This window comes from Fusarium vanettenii (genome assembly GCF_000151355.1).
Source record: "Fusarium vanettenii 77-13-4 unplaced genomic scaffold NECHAsca_96_unmapped, whole genome shotgun sequence".
Lineage (NCBI taxonomy): Eukaryota > Fungi > Ascomycota > Sordariomycetes > Hypocreales > Nectriaceae > Fusarium > Fusarium vanettenii.
Window position 1 is genome coordinate 34,346 of NW_003315793.1, and position 17,416 is coordinate 51,761.

The 17,416-nt window shown below is 45.1% G+C and overlaps 7 protein-coding genes across 7 annotated transcripts; 4 read left to right on the forward strand and 3 right to left on the reverse strand.

The window, feature by feature from the left end:
- Positions 1 to 117: 117 nt before the first annotated feature.
- On the reverse strand, positions 118 to 1,473 carry NECHADRAFT_15651 (uncharacterized protein; the record flags this gene model as incomplete). Its single annotated transcript, XM_003039509.1, has 2 exons — positions 118 to 846; positions 913 to 1,473. Coding segments are annotated over 2 exons (1,290 nt in total), but the record flags the coding sequence as incomplete, so codon positions are not given.
- Positions 1,474 to 2,141: 668 nt separating this feature from the next.
- On the reverse strand, positions 2,142 to 2,519 carry NECHADRAFT_55959 (uncharacterized protein; the record flags this gene model as incomplete). Its single annotated transcript, XM_003039510.1, has 1 exon — positions 2,142 to 2,519. The coding sequence occupies one exon, from the start codon at positions 2,517 to 2,519 to the stop codon at positions 2,142 to 2,144; it is 378 nt and encodes a 125-aa protein (XP_003039556.1).
- A 2,212-nt stretch (positions 2,520 to 4,731) lies between these two features.
- NECHADRAFT_89094 (uncharacterized protein) lies at positions 4,732 to 5,708 on the forward strand (the record flags this gene model as incomplete). Its single annotated transcript, XM_003039502.1, has 2 exons — positions 4,732 to 4,961; positions 5,006 to 5,708. The coding sequence occupies 2 exons, from the start codon at positions 4,732 to 4,734 to the stop codon at positions 5,706 to 5,708; spliced, it is 933 nt and encodes a 310-aa protein (XP_003039548.1).
- Positions 5,709 to 7,924: 2,216 nt separating this feature from the next.
- On the forward strand, positions 7,925 to 8,653 carry NECHADRAFT_55976 (uncharacterized protein; the record flags this gene model as incomplete). The annotated part of the gene is made up of 1 exon (XM_003039503.1): positions 7,925 to 8,653. A coding segment is annotated over one exon (729 nt), but the record flags the coding sequence as incomplete, so codon positions are not given.
- A 1,258-nt stretch (positions 8,654 to 9,911) lies between these two features.
- On the reverse strand, positions 9,912 to 11,092 carry NECHADRAFT_18397 (uncharacterized protein; the record flags this gene model as incomplete). The annotated part of the gene is made up of 5 exons (XM_003039511.2): positions 9,912 to 10,064; positions 10,116 to 10,328; positions 10,378 to 10,597; positions 10,736 to 10,924; positions 11,010 to 11,092. Coding segments are annotated over 5 exons (858 nt in total), but the record flags the coding sequence as incomplete, so codon positions are not given.
- Positions 11,093 to 11,858: 766 nt separating this feature from the next.
- Positions 11,859 to 13,090, forward strand: NECHADRAFT_55960 (glycoside hydrolase family 93; the record flags this gene model as incomplete). Its single annotated transcript, XM_003039504.1, has 2 exons — positions 11,859 to 12,445; positions 12,496 to 13,090. 2 exons carry the CDS (start codon positions 11,859 to 11,861, stop codon positions 13,088 to 13,090), a joined length of 1,182 nt encoding a protein of 393 aa, XP_003039550.1.
- A 183-nt stretch (positions 13,091 to 13,273) lies between these two features.
- Positions 13,274 to 15,365, forward strand: NECHADRAFT_89098 (uncharacterized protein; the record flags this gene model as incomplete). The annotated part of the gene is made up of 2 exons (XM_003039505.1): positions 13,274 to 14,238; positions 14,297 to 15,365. The coding sequence occupies 2 exons, from the start codon at positions 13,274 to 13,276 to the stop codon at positions 15,363 to 15,365; spliced, it is 2,034 nt and encodes a 677-aa protein (XP_003039551.1).
- Between the last annotated feature and the right edge of the window lie 2,051 nt (positions 15,366 to 17,416).

Below are 17,416 nucleotides of genomic sequence, written 5' to 3' on the forward strand. Positions count from 1 at the left end.
TGCAAACTTCTTGTTACCAAGTCTTTCCTCAGTGATCAAGTACTCCGTGGGAATAATCTCGGGCACCTTCAATCCAAGCACCATTCTCCCCAAGGCGTCCCCGCAAGTCAGTCCATTCGTCATGCCATACTGGTTCCACCCGCCAGCGATCCATTCTCCTTTGCCCGGCCGTCCTGTAACACTGGCGGGGAGATTTCCCACAAAAGGCAAGGTATCGCCAGTGGAAGCCATGATGCCGGTCCAGATGCCCTGGATTTCAGGCTGTTTGGGGACCCAGTTTTGGTTGAAGACCTGCGTCAGCTTGGTCTCAAGATCAACCTTGCCTTGTATGCTAATGACCGAGTCGTCAGACGCGATCATCTCCTCTGGGCGACGGTCCTCGCCACCGATCCAGAATCCACCGTTGTTCCTGTTCTGCAGGCCATAAACCCAGCCAATCCTTATCATTCCCGTCTTGGAATCGAACTTGGGCTCCTCCAGGAATGTCCAGGACATCTGGTCGCTCATGTCGGGCATCTTGTCTCCAACATCCTGCGCCGACATGGCCTCCCGCATTGGGAAGATCTTTCCTCGCAGGCGAGGCAGTAGATGTCCAGTGTGTCCGTTAGTGCAATGGATAACATGGGTTGCCTTCACAATGCCCCTCGGAGTCGTGATGATATAAGGATACTTGGGATCTGCCTTTTCATCGTAGAGAATGGTGGTAACTGGAGTGTTGGTCTCGATGTTTAGTCGATTGGGGAACTGGTCTTGGAGGCGCTTGAAGACGCCGGTGATGAGGCGGTAGGGCCAGCACACGCCAGATGGGAATGAGAGCCCGCCATACGATCCCTTGACATTCCATTCCTGCGATTAATAAGCATCAGTATTGGTGCACAGAGATAAGCGCGTCGACCATTCTTCAGGGTTTACCTTTTCCATCTGCTCCTTAGTAAAGAACTTGAACAGCCCTCTCTCCTCAGGCATGTGCTCTTCGTAGAACTTTGCATCCTTCTGGCCCTGGATCCAGGACTCTTGGTCCATGAATGCAACCATCTTGGTCACCCTGCGGGCGGCGGCATCCTCACAAAGCTGGTCATCATATGAGCTTGCGAGCTTGTGCATCTCCTCCAGGGTGTGGTTGGCCAGCCTAAAGACCTTCACAGCAACGTCGACCCCAAAGTCCTGGGTAAGCTGCACGAAGCGACTGGGGTAGGGCTTGACTAGCTGACCCCCGTTCCGGCCGGTAGCACCGCTGCAGAGGCCACGAGCCTCGAGCACCGTGACAGATGAGTTGGCTGGAGACGAGTTCTCCAGCAGGGATTTGACGACGCCGCACCCAGCAACCCCTGAGCCGATGACGATGTAATCGGAAAACTGGGGTAGGGCCTCGGATTGGATGCGTCCAACGTCGGGGTGAACGGGGACTTGCCATGACGAGATGGTGCTGTTGGACTGCGGAAGACCCGGATCTGCCTCAATCTGGGCGGTGATGGTACGGCCCATGGGGGTTTGCAGCCATCGGGTGGCCCTGGCGTTGTCCATGGTCTCGGGGGAAGTCATTGGTCTACAGTGATAGTGTTTCCTCAATGGAGAGAGTTGCAAGGATGGGGATGAGCTATGACTAGTCTCTGCAGCTGGATGGCTACTTTTAATATTATAGGCCGAGGTTCATTCTTCTGAGTGTGGCTGGAAGGCATCATGTCCAGCTGAGTCATAACTCAAGTTCGCAAGCGAAAAAAGCTGGGGCGATAACACACCCAGAGTATCCATACTCCAAGTGCACATGACTCTTGGAATCGGCGAGCTTATGAGGGGTTCTCGTTCCGAAGATAAGAGTTCGCGCCGAAGTGCCGTAGTGAGGGGGCTTAGGCCCGTATTTATCGACCGCGACAGGGGCAGCGGCAATCAAAGACGAGTTTGCTAGATCAACTCCTGCATGCTACAGACGATGCTCCAAGATAGGGATTGAGAACCCCAATGTTTTTCATTCCTCTTTAACGAGGGGGCACTTATCCAGATATTAATACAGCCACTCTTGGGCCGTGGGACCATCTAGGGTAGGGATTAAAACAATCAGTTTTAGAATTATCCTGGGCTCCCAGCAGGTAGTAGCAGGGCTAATAGAATGGGCGCATTTCAGTCCAGTGTGAATACTGAAGCTAGTCTTGCTCGGAATCGGAATCCTCTCCAACCAGCTTCATTCCCTCAAAAAGGTCAAGCCAATCCTCCAGTCTTTCCTTGATAAAGGTGTCGAGATCCCATGGCTCAGTAGACACAGCGCTCGCATCCCCATCCCAAACATACATATCCGCATCAATGGTGGTCCCGTCTACTAGCTCAACGGTGACGGGCGTAACTTTGTATGCCCCGCCTTCAAAGTCGTCCAGCTTCTTGCGTTGTGATGTTGTTTGTAGAAGAAGCAGGTATCCATCGACTACAGATGCATCTGTATGCTTCACGACGGCTGGATAGTCGCGGCTGGGAAGAGCGAATCGCGCGTAGCCGTGCACCTTGGCTGGATGAAGAAGCGGAAGCATATCTTTCGTGTCTGAGGCATTACCGGTCAAAGCCCATGATAGCAGTGGTATGGCTCTCAGTGTGCCGTAAACAAACAAAGGTCGTGGCGTTGTTGATTGCTTGGCCATCTCTTATGTTGAGGTCCCCCACAGGGAACTGAAAGAATGGTAGGTGTGAGATTCGAGTGATTGAATCAGTTGTTGGCGAGATGGTGATGAGGATTGATGAACCAGTGGTGGATGCGATGTTGTGGTGGATGAAGTTGGAGATGCGAGGGGAAAAAAAGGAGTGATCGATCTCGGGGCAGGCGTCACACCTTTATAAGATGGCCCGGCAACGGAATTTTTTTTGGCTGCTGCCTCTACCGGTGAACTTTGAAGCTCCGTGACGTTTTACGTCGCAAGTCAGTTACTCAACAAAAAGTACGAAAACAAAAGGTTTGCACAATAGCCTTTGGTCACTGTCTAACCATATTCATGCACGTGCCAGGGGGGGCGCTTGGACCACCGCTTTTCACTGTACCCTGCAGCTCTAAATTTCCTCATTGGGACCAACACATCAATCTGCCTGTGATTTAATGAAAGTCACATATCTCAACGGGAAACTTCACATCACCATATCGTAGTTAAAGACTAATTTAATTGCCCTATCTGGGGACTACACGTGTACTGGTTATAACCATAAAAAGCTTACATTGCCTTAATTCTTGTTTGTCAAATATGACAGGAATGCCAATGGCAAGCGAATAATAGCGATAACTAAATTAAGCCAATTCAGCTACAAACGCGAATTAAATAGGATAATATATAGCAAGATAATAAGTATTTTTCAGAGCATGCCTTTCTTAAGTCCACGTTTCCTAAACTTAAAACTTAGCAATTAATAATATTACTATACTTAATATCGCAAAGTCATACTAGCAAGCCTATAACATATCACTATTTATTAATATTAAGATTAAAGGAGTTACTATAAAAAGAGTAGGCTCTTTTACTCCCCTTCTTACTTATACTAAAGTTTAGCTTTTATTATATTTAAAAATAATATATATATTAATTAAATAAGTTTAGTAATTTACTAAGATATTATATTTAAGCTCTAACTAAGCTTATATTCCTTTATTACTTAAATCTTTTTATCTTTATAATTAAAACCTTTTTTTTTTCCCTTAAGTTATTTTTATAATTTAATAACTTAAAAACCTTAATCCCCTCCTTATAATATTTAATATTTTCTAAGGGAATAAACTAAGTATATTAATTTATTATTAATAAAAAATCTTAGTATTATTATATAATAAGGGAATTATATCTTAATAATAAATTAAGAAAGTCTTAAAAATAACTAAAGTCTATTAATAGCTTAAGAGCTAAGTATTTATCTAAGGTATAATAAATATTATATATATATATAAATATTTTATAATTATTAAAAAGGTATTATAATATAAAAATAAATCTTATAATATAAAATTATTTTTTAAAATATATAATTATTTTTAATTAATTAAAATTAAAAATTATTTTATATAGAAATTTTAAATATATAATATAAATTATATTAAATTATAATATTTTTTATAATTAATTTTTTTATTTTTATTTTTATTTTTATATTAATTTTAATATTATAATTAGCTTTAATAAATTATTAATTTAATTTATATTATTTTTTATAATTATAATAAAAATATAATTTTTATATTTTAAGCTTATAAGAATTTAAAATTTATATAATTTTAATAATTAATATTATTATATAAAGCGCTTAAATATTTTAAATATTTTTAAGTATTTTAATATTATAAGAAATATTTTAATACTTAAAATAATTAACTTAATATAATTATTATTATTAAAAAAGGCTTATTATTTATAAAGCTTAATTATTATATTAATATTATAAATTAATAATAGCTTTATATTTTTTTTAATATTATTTAATTTTAAGTCTTAAAAAAAAATATTAATTTTTATATTTAATAATAAAAAAAATTATAAAAATTTAATTAAGTTATTATATTAATATTAAGTTATAATATTATATTATATTTAAGATTTATTTTTTATTATAATTATAGCCTAGCCCTTAATAGGTTAATTGAGCTTAAAGATTAAAGTTTAGCTTTACCTCCTCTTTAGTGCCCTCGACGATGCGGGTCTTAAATCCCGTGTTTACCTTCCTTTAACCACTCGCGGCTCTGGGCCAGACTATAGCATCTGGAATGTCGCCATGGATATCACCGTGAACGAGGCCACCTCTGGTTCTGAGGCTGATGGCAGCGAGTTTCGACGACGATTCGGTTTCGAGCTCATTTCTCCCATCTTTCGTGGTATTGAGACCAATGCCTGGAAGAACCAACTCCGAGCTGGGATCAGCGCAATCAACCAGGTGGTGAGATGGAAGGCAAACCGAAGCACTGGCTTGCATGTTCACGTTGGCCGTGATGTGGGTTCTCTCAAGTACACTCTCCCCGAGGTGAAGAAGATTGCGTGCGCAACGCCAGCCATGGGTCATCTCAGCCTCTGCCAGAGAATCAAGGTTGGCGGAAGCAGACGGGTATTGGCTCGTATGGAACAATTCTCGATAACGTGGCTCTCGGAGTGAAGGGGTACTCGCTTTCTCCCATTCGGTTCTCAGACTACACAGATGCGCCCTGTCGCTCAGTCATCTCATTGAGGGAGATCCTCGAACAGAAGGACAACTCGATCCATCTACCTTATCGAGACCGTTTGCACCTCGCTGTGGTGGCCTCGTCGAGCATCCTTCAGCTTCATGGCAATTCATGGCTACCAGATACGCTCACCAGCAGTGACATCTTCTTCATGAAGAAGCAGGATTATCCCATCTACCCCAGGCCTTTTCTTCTGAGAAACAAAAATGCCGGGAAGGAGAAAGAGACTTCGCCACCATTCTGCAACCCAGCTTTGTGGTCATTGGGGGTGCTCTTGATCGAGCTAATTCTCGGAAAGACTCTTGCATCATTCAGGAGCCCTCAAGAAGTATCTAGTCCCCTCATTGACTACTCTACTGCGCACTGCCTTTTGGGCGAGATTCGGATGGCTAGCTCCAATTATGGAACCGCAGTCACACGATGCTTGGGGGGAGAGTTGCACAACAATAGTTACTGTTCAGGGAGTGAGGACTTTTGCCAAGAGGTGTACGCGGGGGTTGTGGCTTTGCTAGAGAAAGGCTTGGAGAATTCATAAGGGGCACCTGATGGACTATCAAACCGGAATAAGGATGGAATAAACTGCTTCCGTATTGATTCATTCTGTTTGACTACTCTAACAGTATATGCAGCCAAGTGCATCATTTACCATAACAAATATGCACATCAAGACATACCATTAGTAACCCAGTAATCATGTCATAACCTACATAGTATTGGCCTTTTGCGTCTCAATCAACGAAGCTTAAACTGTGCAAACGGAAACCTTGAGTTTGAGATTTGACAAAGACAGGCCTCCCCTGAGGAAGCATACATCTATCTGCAAGCTCATATCATCAATGTAAAATTTCCCGAAGGCCACTCACTGGCAAACAAAGTTTACCGACTTTTCAGTGACTCAAATCTCGCATGGTCTAGTTTTTGACATGCATATCAAAGAAACGGTCCACCAATGAAGGCAAAAATCGTGAAAACAAACCAGGCAGCCAGCTAGGCATCCATCAGCAGACCCGCAATAACTCATCGCTCCCGGTATACGTTTCATAAGCCGACATCTTTCTTTTATCTTATAAAAGATACACAGCGCAGCATCTTGTTATCGGCGGTCTCATTCCAATTTCATCATCATCCAACCATCACGATGAGCGGTCTCCAACTCCCAAAGTGGTTCCTCAGCCACAACATCATCTTGAAGGAAAACTTCGACAAGATACATCCCAGAATTGAGATTGTTGACACCACAGGAGCGAAAGATACTAAGCTTCTGGATAAGGCTGACAACGATCAATCTGAGAATCAGCCTCAAGGCCCTCAGAATTGCCAGGTATCATCTGATAACTTCTCAATGTTACGCGACATCCTGGCGTCCGCCTTTGCGCGAAACTCCGAAGGTAGCCTAGACCCAAAACAGTCCTTTGTCATCCTCGATGGTGGACATGAGGTGACGCCTATCGTTTTTCTCGACGAACTCGTCAAGGCTCTTGCAAAAGAGATTGGCACATCCCTGATATCATATGATTACGAAGATCTCGAAGACCTGGCCCTCGAGTTTAGTCAACAAAGCCCTGTTAACCCTTCGGAGAGCAAACCTGATAAGAAAATGGACAAGAAGCTGGATTGGGATTCTCGCATGGCCAAGCACTGGTTCGCGTCATCTTCCGAATTTGACACCGACGCGAAGAAAGAAGCCTGGGAGAAAACACAAAGGAGCTACTCAACGATCCTTGACGCTGTTCCAAGTAATCAAGCCGCAGGCGTCCCGGAAGATGGAGACGCAACCGAAGCCACACAAGATGGACAGCCTGATTCGACTGGCCCAGTTCTAGTCCACATCCGCGAAACCGCAACCATGTTGTCGTTGGGAAACGGGCATCGTTTTCTAGGTCGCCTATGCGATAGTATTCAACAGCGACGAGAAAAAGGCGAGACCATTGCGGTTGTCCTAACCATCCAAGCACGGAACCCGGTCGACTGCGCGTGCCAACAGTGCGTCGATGGACATAGCTTCAACCGGAAGCTTATTTATCACAACACTTGCGCGACCATGCTTTCCAACCACTTGGTGACCCCGATCAATGCGGATCGGATCAACTTCAAACACCAAGATTACATGGCTACAGTAAAGATTCGCAGACTGAAGCGGATCTTGAGACAGACCATGTCCCATGTGTTTGACCCTATGATTCTTCATCCACACGCGGACTGGAAGCAGCTGGTGTGCAAAGAACCAGGGCAATGCTTTGGCGATGAGCAATGGGACGAGGATAAGATTTATGGAGCCTTCCTACAGTTGCACGGCCGCTCTTTCGGCAAAGAGAAACTAGATGCAGCTGATATCCTACTTGTACTGTCAAGATTAGGTCTTCACACGCATGAGAAGCCGGTGAATAAGACCAGCCCAGCGCCTCGGGAAGACCCGGAAGACGTTGGGGGGGACCTTGACAATGAGGAGCCAGTCGAGGATAAAAAGCAGACCTGGAAGGATAAGATGACAGCCCTCCGCCAAAAGTGTAACTCGGCTGAGCAGAATCTGGTGGATTGTGTCATCAATCCAGGTAAGTCAAAAGTCAAGACAAAGACCTTCGGCTTGGTACACCTCATCTCTAACCTTGGCGGCTTCAAGACGAGATTCAGTCGAGTTATTCACAAGTAATCATCGACAACGAGCTCAAGGAAACGGTTTTGCATCTAGTATCCTCATCATATCTTACGCCCTCCACCCCACCCACCTCGTTACTCCGCCAGGCTCGTATCAAGGGGATACTCCTTTATGGGCCTCCTGGAACGGGAAAGACACATCTCACGCGATCGATCGCCAAAGAATCTGGGGCATCCATGCTTTGCGTTGACGGTGCAAGTTTACTATCCAAGTATGTTGGGGAAATCGAAAAGAACATCAAGGCAGCATTCACCTTGGCCACAAAGTTGCATCCCTGCGTCCTCTTCATTGACGAAGTGGACTCTCTGTTTTACGATCGCGGCATGGCAAGAAGGACCTGGGAGAGAAGCGCCGTGACACAATTCCTCATGCAGATGGATGGGTTAGCACAGAACGACAAGGCGCCTTGTGTTATTCTCGCTACTAATCGCCCCAATTCCCTCGACAATGCTTTCCTACGTCGCCTGCCACAGAAGATTCCAATAGGGCTTCCAGATATGAAGTCCCGATCCGATATATTGAGAGTGCTTCTCGAGGGTGAAGAGTTGGAACCGTTGGTTAACATGGACTCTTTGGCCCGGGAAACAGAAGGTTACTCGGGGTCTGACCTACGCAGTCTGTGTGCAGAGGCGGCGCTCATCTGGGCTATTGAGAACAGCAAGAAAGGCCGTGAGAATGATTCATCTGATGGACCAGATAAGATGCGTCTTGGTTTAACACATTTTGCCAAGGGGCTACAGAGGATCCGGCCAAGCGTTTTGAAGAAGGACCTGTTGGAGCTTGAGTCTTTTAGAAAGAGGTTCAACCCCCACTGCATTGGATGAGTCTTTTGAAACACGAAGATATCCGTTAATTGGATCTCATTCTTGTACATATATGATAACGACTTTATTGCTTTGGGGACCACCTTGGTAACGAGAATAATATAGAATAAACCATTGACCCTATACCAATAAGATTTCTTAAAACTGACTAGGTATTAATATATGGCGTTGGCCAAATATGTGCTAATTTTACCTTGCTTATTGCTATAAAGAAAAGAAAAACCTTCTGCAATAGCAGAAGAGTCATACCTAGCTATATCATTATAAAAAGTCTAGCGTATCACCGGTTTTTGACTACTCTAACCTTCGTACGAGAGGGTTAGAATAAGTCAACAGGAGTACAAGGAGGAATATCTTAGTTAGAGCTTGAGTATAATATCTTAACGAATTGCCAAAGTTGGCACATATTATCTTTGAACACAACGTAAGCCATCGGCTATTAAAATTTTTTTGTTAATATATAATTGAATAGAGTTGGGTTTGCGGATTAAAGTTTGCCGGCTGTGATAAAATGCATGTTGCCTGAAGTTATTCATCCTCGTTTGTTTACTTTTCATCACAACAACCAATAACAATTTCGCGAATATCTTGCTCTGAATCATAGTCATACAAGCATCATTTTCATCACTAGCAAAATGAGCAATCAACCAACACCAAGACCACTCTTTATTTACGGAACCCTAAGAGCCCTACCTCTCTTAGCCTAGGCCCTAAACGGCGATGCATCCGATATCGAAACCATGGCCTACCCTACTCGCCCCGCCAAGGTTTATGGCTACGTATGATATGCCCTTAAGAATTGCGACTATCTAGCTATTATTAAGTAGGCTAATAAAACCTCGGTAGTAGATAAATACCTCCTTTTATTAAAAATAATATCTTAATATAAGAAGCTAGATAACTTTAAGGGTAAGATCTATAAGGCTATAGCTATTACTATAGAGCTAGAAGATAGGATAATAATTAACGGGGATATATATATCTAGGATAGAGATATAAGCGATATCTTAATAGAGCCTTAGGAGCTAGATACCTTTGTTAAGGAAAGGCTAGAGGACTAGATCGACCTTTTTAACGCGATAGAGATGGTCAGAGAGAGCATAGAAGAAAGCTAAAGTTAAATAAACATTGGATGATGTTTAGATGATTTTCACGAAAGAATTCTTTGCATTTTCGTTCATTCTTAGACGAGGGTTGTGATAATGTCCACCAGCATGATACCCAGGCACGTATTACTCAAAGAACCACATTAATCAAACTATTCTCCACTGGGAGGATCCAACACAGCAGAAAGAGGCTGCGGCACACCGAACTCTGGTGTTTGGCCAGGCTTGAAGGTCACCAGCTGAGCGAGGGCATATCTGTCGCCACCGCAAGATCCTCTCGAGTTACTGGTTGCGTGGAAGGCGTTCTACAAGACTGTTAGCTATGTCCTTATACTTTGGGGTCCTGGAGAACAAACCCAGATTTGGCTTCCATCGGGAGAAGTAAAAAAGCAGTTGTGACCGGTGCCGTAGTTTCCGTTGGCTTGAGAGAACACGGGGCCAATCTTATCCCATGATGAAGCCTTCAAGGGATCTCCACCGTTGTAGTGCAAGAGTCCAAGAGCATAATTGGGTGTTCCGCAGTACGATCCAGAGTAAGAAAGCCAGATCTCCCCATTATGGTAAAGAGGCTGTCTTGTCAGCACGCATTTCTCTCGTCATCTTATAAGGATAACTTACATGGGGGGCTTCATTGACAGCAGTGATAGAGTTTGGGTTCGAGTTGGTCGTGTTCATCTCCCACGGCTGATCTGGAATAGAAATGACATGCCAGCCGTCCACCGTCCAATTCTCAGTATCTAGACGAGTGATGGCGATTGATTGCAAAAGGTCCTTGTTAATAATGCTCAACACATGGAAACGCCCCTTGCCAGGGATCTCCAAGTAAGTTCCATCAATGCTGAAAGCAAAATTGCCATCTGCCTGTCCCTGCGAGCCTTTGGGGGGAACAAGATCCGCCAGGTGCTCGTACTCACAGTCTGAAGGACCCGCAGCATCGCAGCCTTTCAGAACCCGAGTCTCGCAGCTGTCACAGCACGGCAGATCTGCGTTACAGCTTGAGTAGAACATATACCAGATGTCATCGATTCGATGAATTTCCGGTGCCCACATGTTGGCACTGCGGGTTCTGTTGGTGTCGGTCCATATCGTCTTGGTTTCTCCGTTGATGAGATCTCCAAGTTTGGCAGCTTTTGTGATCTCAATGTGGTTATACGTCGTGTATGTCCTGTCAAGCATTAACACCGCACATCTATATCATTGCAAAGAACTGGCTTGCATCCATCTTGTCGCCATGGAACATTAGTACTCACAGATGATAGTATCCATCCGCATATACTACAGAGGGATCAGGACCCGGCCTTCGGATAGGATTCTGGAAAGCCTGAACTCCAGCCGTGAAAAAAGAGCACCAAAGTGCAAGATTGGTAATCGACTTCATCTTTCGCAAACTTGGGGGTGCTAAAGAGTCCCTGACCAGCTTAGTCTTAGTACTTGCGGAGGTGGCTTGCGGATATATAGCTAACCCCAGGTTTGCAACCAACTCCTTCCTTCACAGACATTGGTGGGGTTAACAATCTGACCATTCAAGGTTCGGCTCCTGTTCCCCCGAGTGGTGCGGTTGAAGCTATTCACCGTTCGAGTAACAGTTCCGCTCTATATCCCTCTAACCTTGTTGATATGGACTGACGCCGATCCCTATAAACCCCTCTTACCCAACCCTATTCGGCCACTCACAGCCAAGCTCCAAAAGTTTCCATAACCCATGCCCAAGAATGATTGGAGCGCTTGTTTCAACTCCATCTCCGCATCACGCGGGGCCCCGCACTACAACGAAGGTTTACCAGGATATCAGGTGGTTTTCCCGGGGGAGGTTTCCAGAAGAAGGGGGGTTACATCTCAATGGGGAAGTGCGGAACTGGGGAGTCGACGTCATTTATTTACCGCACCATTGGCGTGTTGGCGCTAGAGGGATAAGCTCCGTGGTTGCGTCGGTAGACGGCAGATGCGGAGGTGTCAGGGGTATGGCATCACGAGGTTTCTCGTGTTATTAACTTGCCGAGGTCGGAACGCGACATTGCCATTTAGTATAAGTAGCACAACAAGACATAGGAATTGACAGACCAGGACACACAACATCATCGTTGAGTCCCTCTTCCAAGATGCTCGTCAAGTCCTTGTTCTTGGGAGGCCTTCTTAGCCTCCCTGCCGTTTTCGCTGCTCCGGCCGCTGCCCCAAACTCCCTGGACAACGCGCCACCTACCCTTGTCAAGCGTGCGCTGCCAACTTCAACCTTCTCCAACAAGGTCATCTTTTCGCCTCCCTCCAACGCTGGCTGGACAGATCCTCGCGTTCTCTACGCCCGAGCCATCGAGCTCTCAGACGGCTCGCTTCTGTCCACCTGGGAGAACTACTCCCCAGAGCCACCTCTGGTCTACTTTCCCATTTTCAAGTCCACTGATGGAGGTGTCAGTTGGACTGAGATTGGAAAGATCGAGGACCAGGTTAATGGCTGGGGCTTGAGATACCAGCCTGACCTGTACGAGCTGCCTCGTGCCATTGGCAAGTTCCCCAAGGGTACTATTATCGGCTCCGGCAACAGTATCCCTACGGACCTTAGCAAGACCAAGATCGATGTCTATGCTAGCACTGATGGCGGCAAGACTTGGAAGTTTGTGAGCTCTATCGCTGAGGGAGGCGAGGCTCGACCTAACAATGGACTTACCCCAGTGTGGGAGCCCTACATGATGTACGTGCACTTTCCATCACTCGCAAGTTCGGTTGCTAACAATTCGATAGGGTGTACAAGGATCAGCTCGTCTGCTACTACTCTGACCAGCGAGACCCCAAGTATGGCCAGAAGCTCGTCCACCAGACCACCAAGGACCTCCTCTCGTGGTCTGCCCTTGTTAATGATGTTGTTGACGACAACAACTATTCTGCCCGCCCTGGAATGCCCCAGCTCGCTCTCCTGCCCAACAGCCAGTACATCTACGTATACGAAGTCTGCGGCACCGATGGCTGCCGTGTCCACTACCGCCTGTCATCTGATCCCCTCAACATCCTCAGCGCACCAGGCCACTCCCTCATCTCCGACAAGGGTACCCGTCCCGTGAGCTCGCCTTCTGTCGTCTGGAGCAAGGTTGGCGGAGCCAATGGTAGCATCATCGTCAGCGCTGGAAGCCAGTCTGCCATTTTTGTGAACAAGAACCTCGGTGCTGATGGATCGTGGGTCGAGTACGCTACGCCTCAGCCTAATGCGTACACGAGGAGCTTGATGACTTTTAAGGAAGATGATAACTACTTGTTGATTATTGGAGGAGGAAGACTTCCCCCTAGTAGCACTAACCAGGTCAGCCTCAGCGTTGTCAAGCTGACTGATCTTGGAGTTTAGGTAGACAAGTGGCGTTAGGCAGGCTGCCTGCAGTTGGGCTGAAATGAGAAAAGGCTCTTGAACAACCCATTGGCCCAACACCTGCACGTGATGAATTCAACCCCTCTTTATCTCCCTTGCGTACAGTAATATTTCTCAACCTTACATCGTCGAGATGATAGCTAACTTGTCTCATTTTCCAACATGTCCTCGACAGCACTATGCCAATATTGCGCTCGGATACCCTTCCATGATTTACTTTCCGACCCCTCGAAAGCAAGATTGTACGATTTGGGCACCGGCTCCCGGGTCAAGAACAGCTCATGTCCTCTCTGTCAACTCGTCGTCGAGGCTCACTACCAAAAACATTTGGGTTTGCACGATGAAACACTCATCAGACTGGTATGGAGGGAAGGATATGGAGTTGGCTTCGCCTTTGAAGCCGTAGACTTTGGCCAAGATGTTTGGATAAGCTTTGGCCTTCTGGAATCGACGGATGATGCAGCCCGCGAGATGAGGGCCGCGCATCCCGGAACATGCCTTCTTAGGCCGACAACATCCCTCATTGATACCTCGAGGATCTTGGGCTGGATACGCTCATGTGAGCAAGAACACGGAGATCATTGCCAGCTTCCAACTCAAGTGCCGTTTGCCGAGGCATTTCGCGGCCTACCCTTCATCCGCTTAATCGACGTCCAAGCCCTATGTCTAGTTGAGATACAGCACCTTGTTGAATACACAGCTTTGAGCTATGTATGGGGTTCTGTCCCCAATTTTAGGCTTACCAAGGCGAAGAGGCCAGTACTGCTCATGCCAGGGTCTCTACGCCAGGTCGCAGTTGGGCTTCCAAGAACAATCCGCGATGCGATAATGGTCGTTCAACGTCTCGGATGTCGATATCTCTGGGTCGATGCCTTGTGTCTAATGCAGAACGATGCCGATGACCTAGATCAGGGTGTGGGCTCAATGGATCTGATTTACGAGCGAGCCTGGTTGACCATTGTGGCGGCTTGTGGCCATGACGCCAACGCTGGTCTTCCCGGTGTCCAGAATGGCAGCAGGAAGTCATCGTTAAACACCCAGAATGTGATACCTGGACTCACGATGGGTGTTGTGGTTGGGTTAGATGAGCGTCTAGGTCGTTCTATGTACGACACTAGAGGGTGGACGTAAGCTTCCTCACACCCCTTAGTTCGATTGGGAACTTTGTCATCTAATGTCTTATAGATTCCAAGAGCGACTGTTGTCACGCAAAGCTATCTACTTTGTCGATGACAAGCTTTTCTACCGCTGTCGAAGAACCGCTCAGGCCGAACACTTGATGGACCTTCCTATCCCAACCGAAATACCTATGGCAGCCGTCGAGCAGCTTCTTTCAGAGGCGATATTGATGTGCGAGCCTGTTGTCGACTTTTCTTGGATGCTCAAATTCTACACAAAACGAATCTTGACCAACCAGAGCGATGCTCCTCGAGCCATGGCGGGTATCATGCAGCGATTCTCCGTCGCCATGGGATGCCGATTCCTGGAGGGGCTTCCGACCGCCACCTTTGATTTTTTCATCCTTCTTCTGCCCATGAGTGGTAGTTTGCGTCGCCGCCCCGCATTTCCAAGCTATTCATGGACAGGCTGGTCCGGGCCCTTGAGATCGGCTTTGCAACCGTCCCAGCTTGGCTATAATGATATGCTCAGAGACAAAACATGGATCATTTGGTACAAGAGAAGTTCCTCTGGGATTGTCAGTCTGGTCTGGGACCCTTCTTCCGAGCCATCTTTCCCTCTTGACAAGCTAAGATTTAAGGGCTATCGGGAAAGACGACCCTTTAGTTATGGGCGGTATACACCGGCAGGCTTGAATACGAGCCGCACTGCACCCTCAGAGACTATTTTATTCTCCCGCGACGTCCCGGCGTATCATATCCTCCAGTTCTGGACCATATCGACGTTCTACAGAATCTCCAACATAGACGTGTTCCATGCAACCGGTCATCTTATAGACTCTAACGGTGCGTCATGTGGTTTTGTCTGGCTCGATGGATTTGAGGACACGAGGTTTTTTGAAGCACAGAGAGATTTTGAGGTCATTCTGTTGTCTGATACTCTCAATGGGGTGGATCAAGAACCAACGAGATACTCACTGTCTTCTTATCCCCACATAAAGGGAGCTTTCAATGTATTGGTGTTGGAATGGCAAGGTGGTCTGGCGGAGCGACGAGGCTTTGGCTGCCTAATTCAGGAAGCCATTAACAACAGTCTAGCTCCCGGTCCTGTGTGGAAAGAAATCTTGTTGGCATGAGCGTCGGGGCCTTTCCTATTGACTTTTATGTGGTTCTTGTTACTGGCGCGGTTCCCAAAGCAATGGACTTATTAATATATATATATGTATAATAAGCCCTATTTAACGGATGAGATGAGTAATAGTTTATCCTAAGATCTTAAATAAGACTTTAGAAACCTACTTAGCAGCCTTAAAACAATTCGATCTTCGGACTTAGTTAACCTACTAAAGGCCAGGCTATAACTATAATAAAGAATAAATCTTAAATATATTATAATATTATAACCTAATATTAATATAATACCTTATTTAAACTTCTATAATAATAGAAGTATTAGACCTAGCTATATTATTATAAAAAGTCTAACCTCTTATAGGTATTTTAGCTGCTCTAACCTCTATATAAGAAAGAGGAGTACAGGGAGGGATATCTTAGTTAGAGCTTAAATGTAATATTTCGGCGAATTGCTAAATGGTTGGCATATATATCATCTTTGAATATAATGCTCAATACAATTCAATAGGGTAGTAGTAGTCAGGAGCGCTACTGTCTTAAATCTTCTAAACCTAGTCCGATGCCGCGTTCCTGGTATACAAATTGTCCCATGTACCAGGAATTGGTTCGTAATTTGCAAAGAATAAATCAACTGGTTGGACCTCGCAGATGACGGCCGGTATGGAGCACGTAACCCTTCGATCTTCAGTTTGCGCACAGGTCAGGAAAGCCCGTGACAACGGCTGTTCGCTATTGCAGGTGACGACCTCGACGGTGGCGATAAGGACCTAGCCAGGTGTAGTCGAAGTTGTGGGCGGCGTTGTGGTTGTGATATCAATCGTCGAATCGCTGGCCAAGGATACTGATGTCTCGATCGAGGACTGGGTGAAAGTGGAGGATGTTCACGTCTCAACAGAGGAGGTGGCAGGAGCAGATGAAGTAGCAGAGGCAACCGAGGTGGCGGATTCGACAGACTTGCTCGATTGAACCGACGAGGCTGAAGATGTGTGACAGACGCGATCGAGGCTACAGCCAATGTCGTCCTAGCAGCTAACTAGAGCGAAAACACCAAAAGGAGGACCAACTGTGTAAAAAACAGCCATGACTGACGCCTCCAGGCCGGCTTCTTTTTGTGGTGGCTGAAAAGATGGAACCAGCACACATTCGGCCGACTGCACAGATCAACAGTAAGTGATAACTCAGATTGATGAATTCCTTCACCACCGTATTCGTCATACAGAATCAGCTCATTCCGGGTGTGCTAGGGAACACGGCTCGAATAGACTCCCCCATCACCAATCAAGTATAGAGCAAAATCTAGGTACCGTCTAAAAACAAGCTCAATTCATATTGATCTTGTGAGTTCTCTAGGGCAAGGCGTTGAACTCATAATAATAATTGCGAGCTACCTGACTATGAAAGAGTTTTCCAAGCGTTACAATCGATGGTTGGTAAAATTGTGAGATTTGAGTAGGAACTTCCGGTTCCATCTTGCGAACTACGTTGCGATTTGTCCAGATTCTGTCGGTTTCAATAGTTTTGTTCCTCGTCCCATTGCGATTGGCTCGCCTGGTTTCCCCAATGCTTCTCACGTCTCTTCCCTAAACATAGATATTTTTAGGCCGCCCTTTGGTTTGGTTAAGTAGAGCGGTCTTTAGGCGAAATAGTCCTTAAAGCCACCGAGTCGGTATAGTTTAAAGAACCTCTCCTTAGAGACTTATAGCTAGTACTCCTTATATAGGTATTATAGCTTAATATAGTTCTTTTTATATACTTAAAGCTTACTTATAAAATACCCTTTAATCTTAATTAATTAAAGGTAATTTTATATTTTAAAAAATAATCTTATATTATAAGACTTATTTTTATATTATAATATCCTTTTAATAATTATAAAATATTTATATATATATATAATATTTATTATATCTTAAATAAATACTTAGCTTTTAAGCTATTAAGAAATTTTAATTATTTTTAAGATTTTTTTAATTTATTATTAAAATATAATTATTTTATTATATAATAATATTAAGACTTTTTATTAATAATAAATTTAATATATTTAATTTAT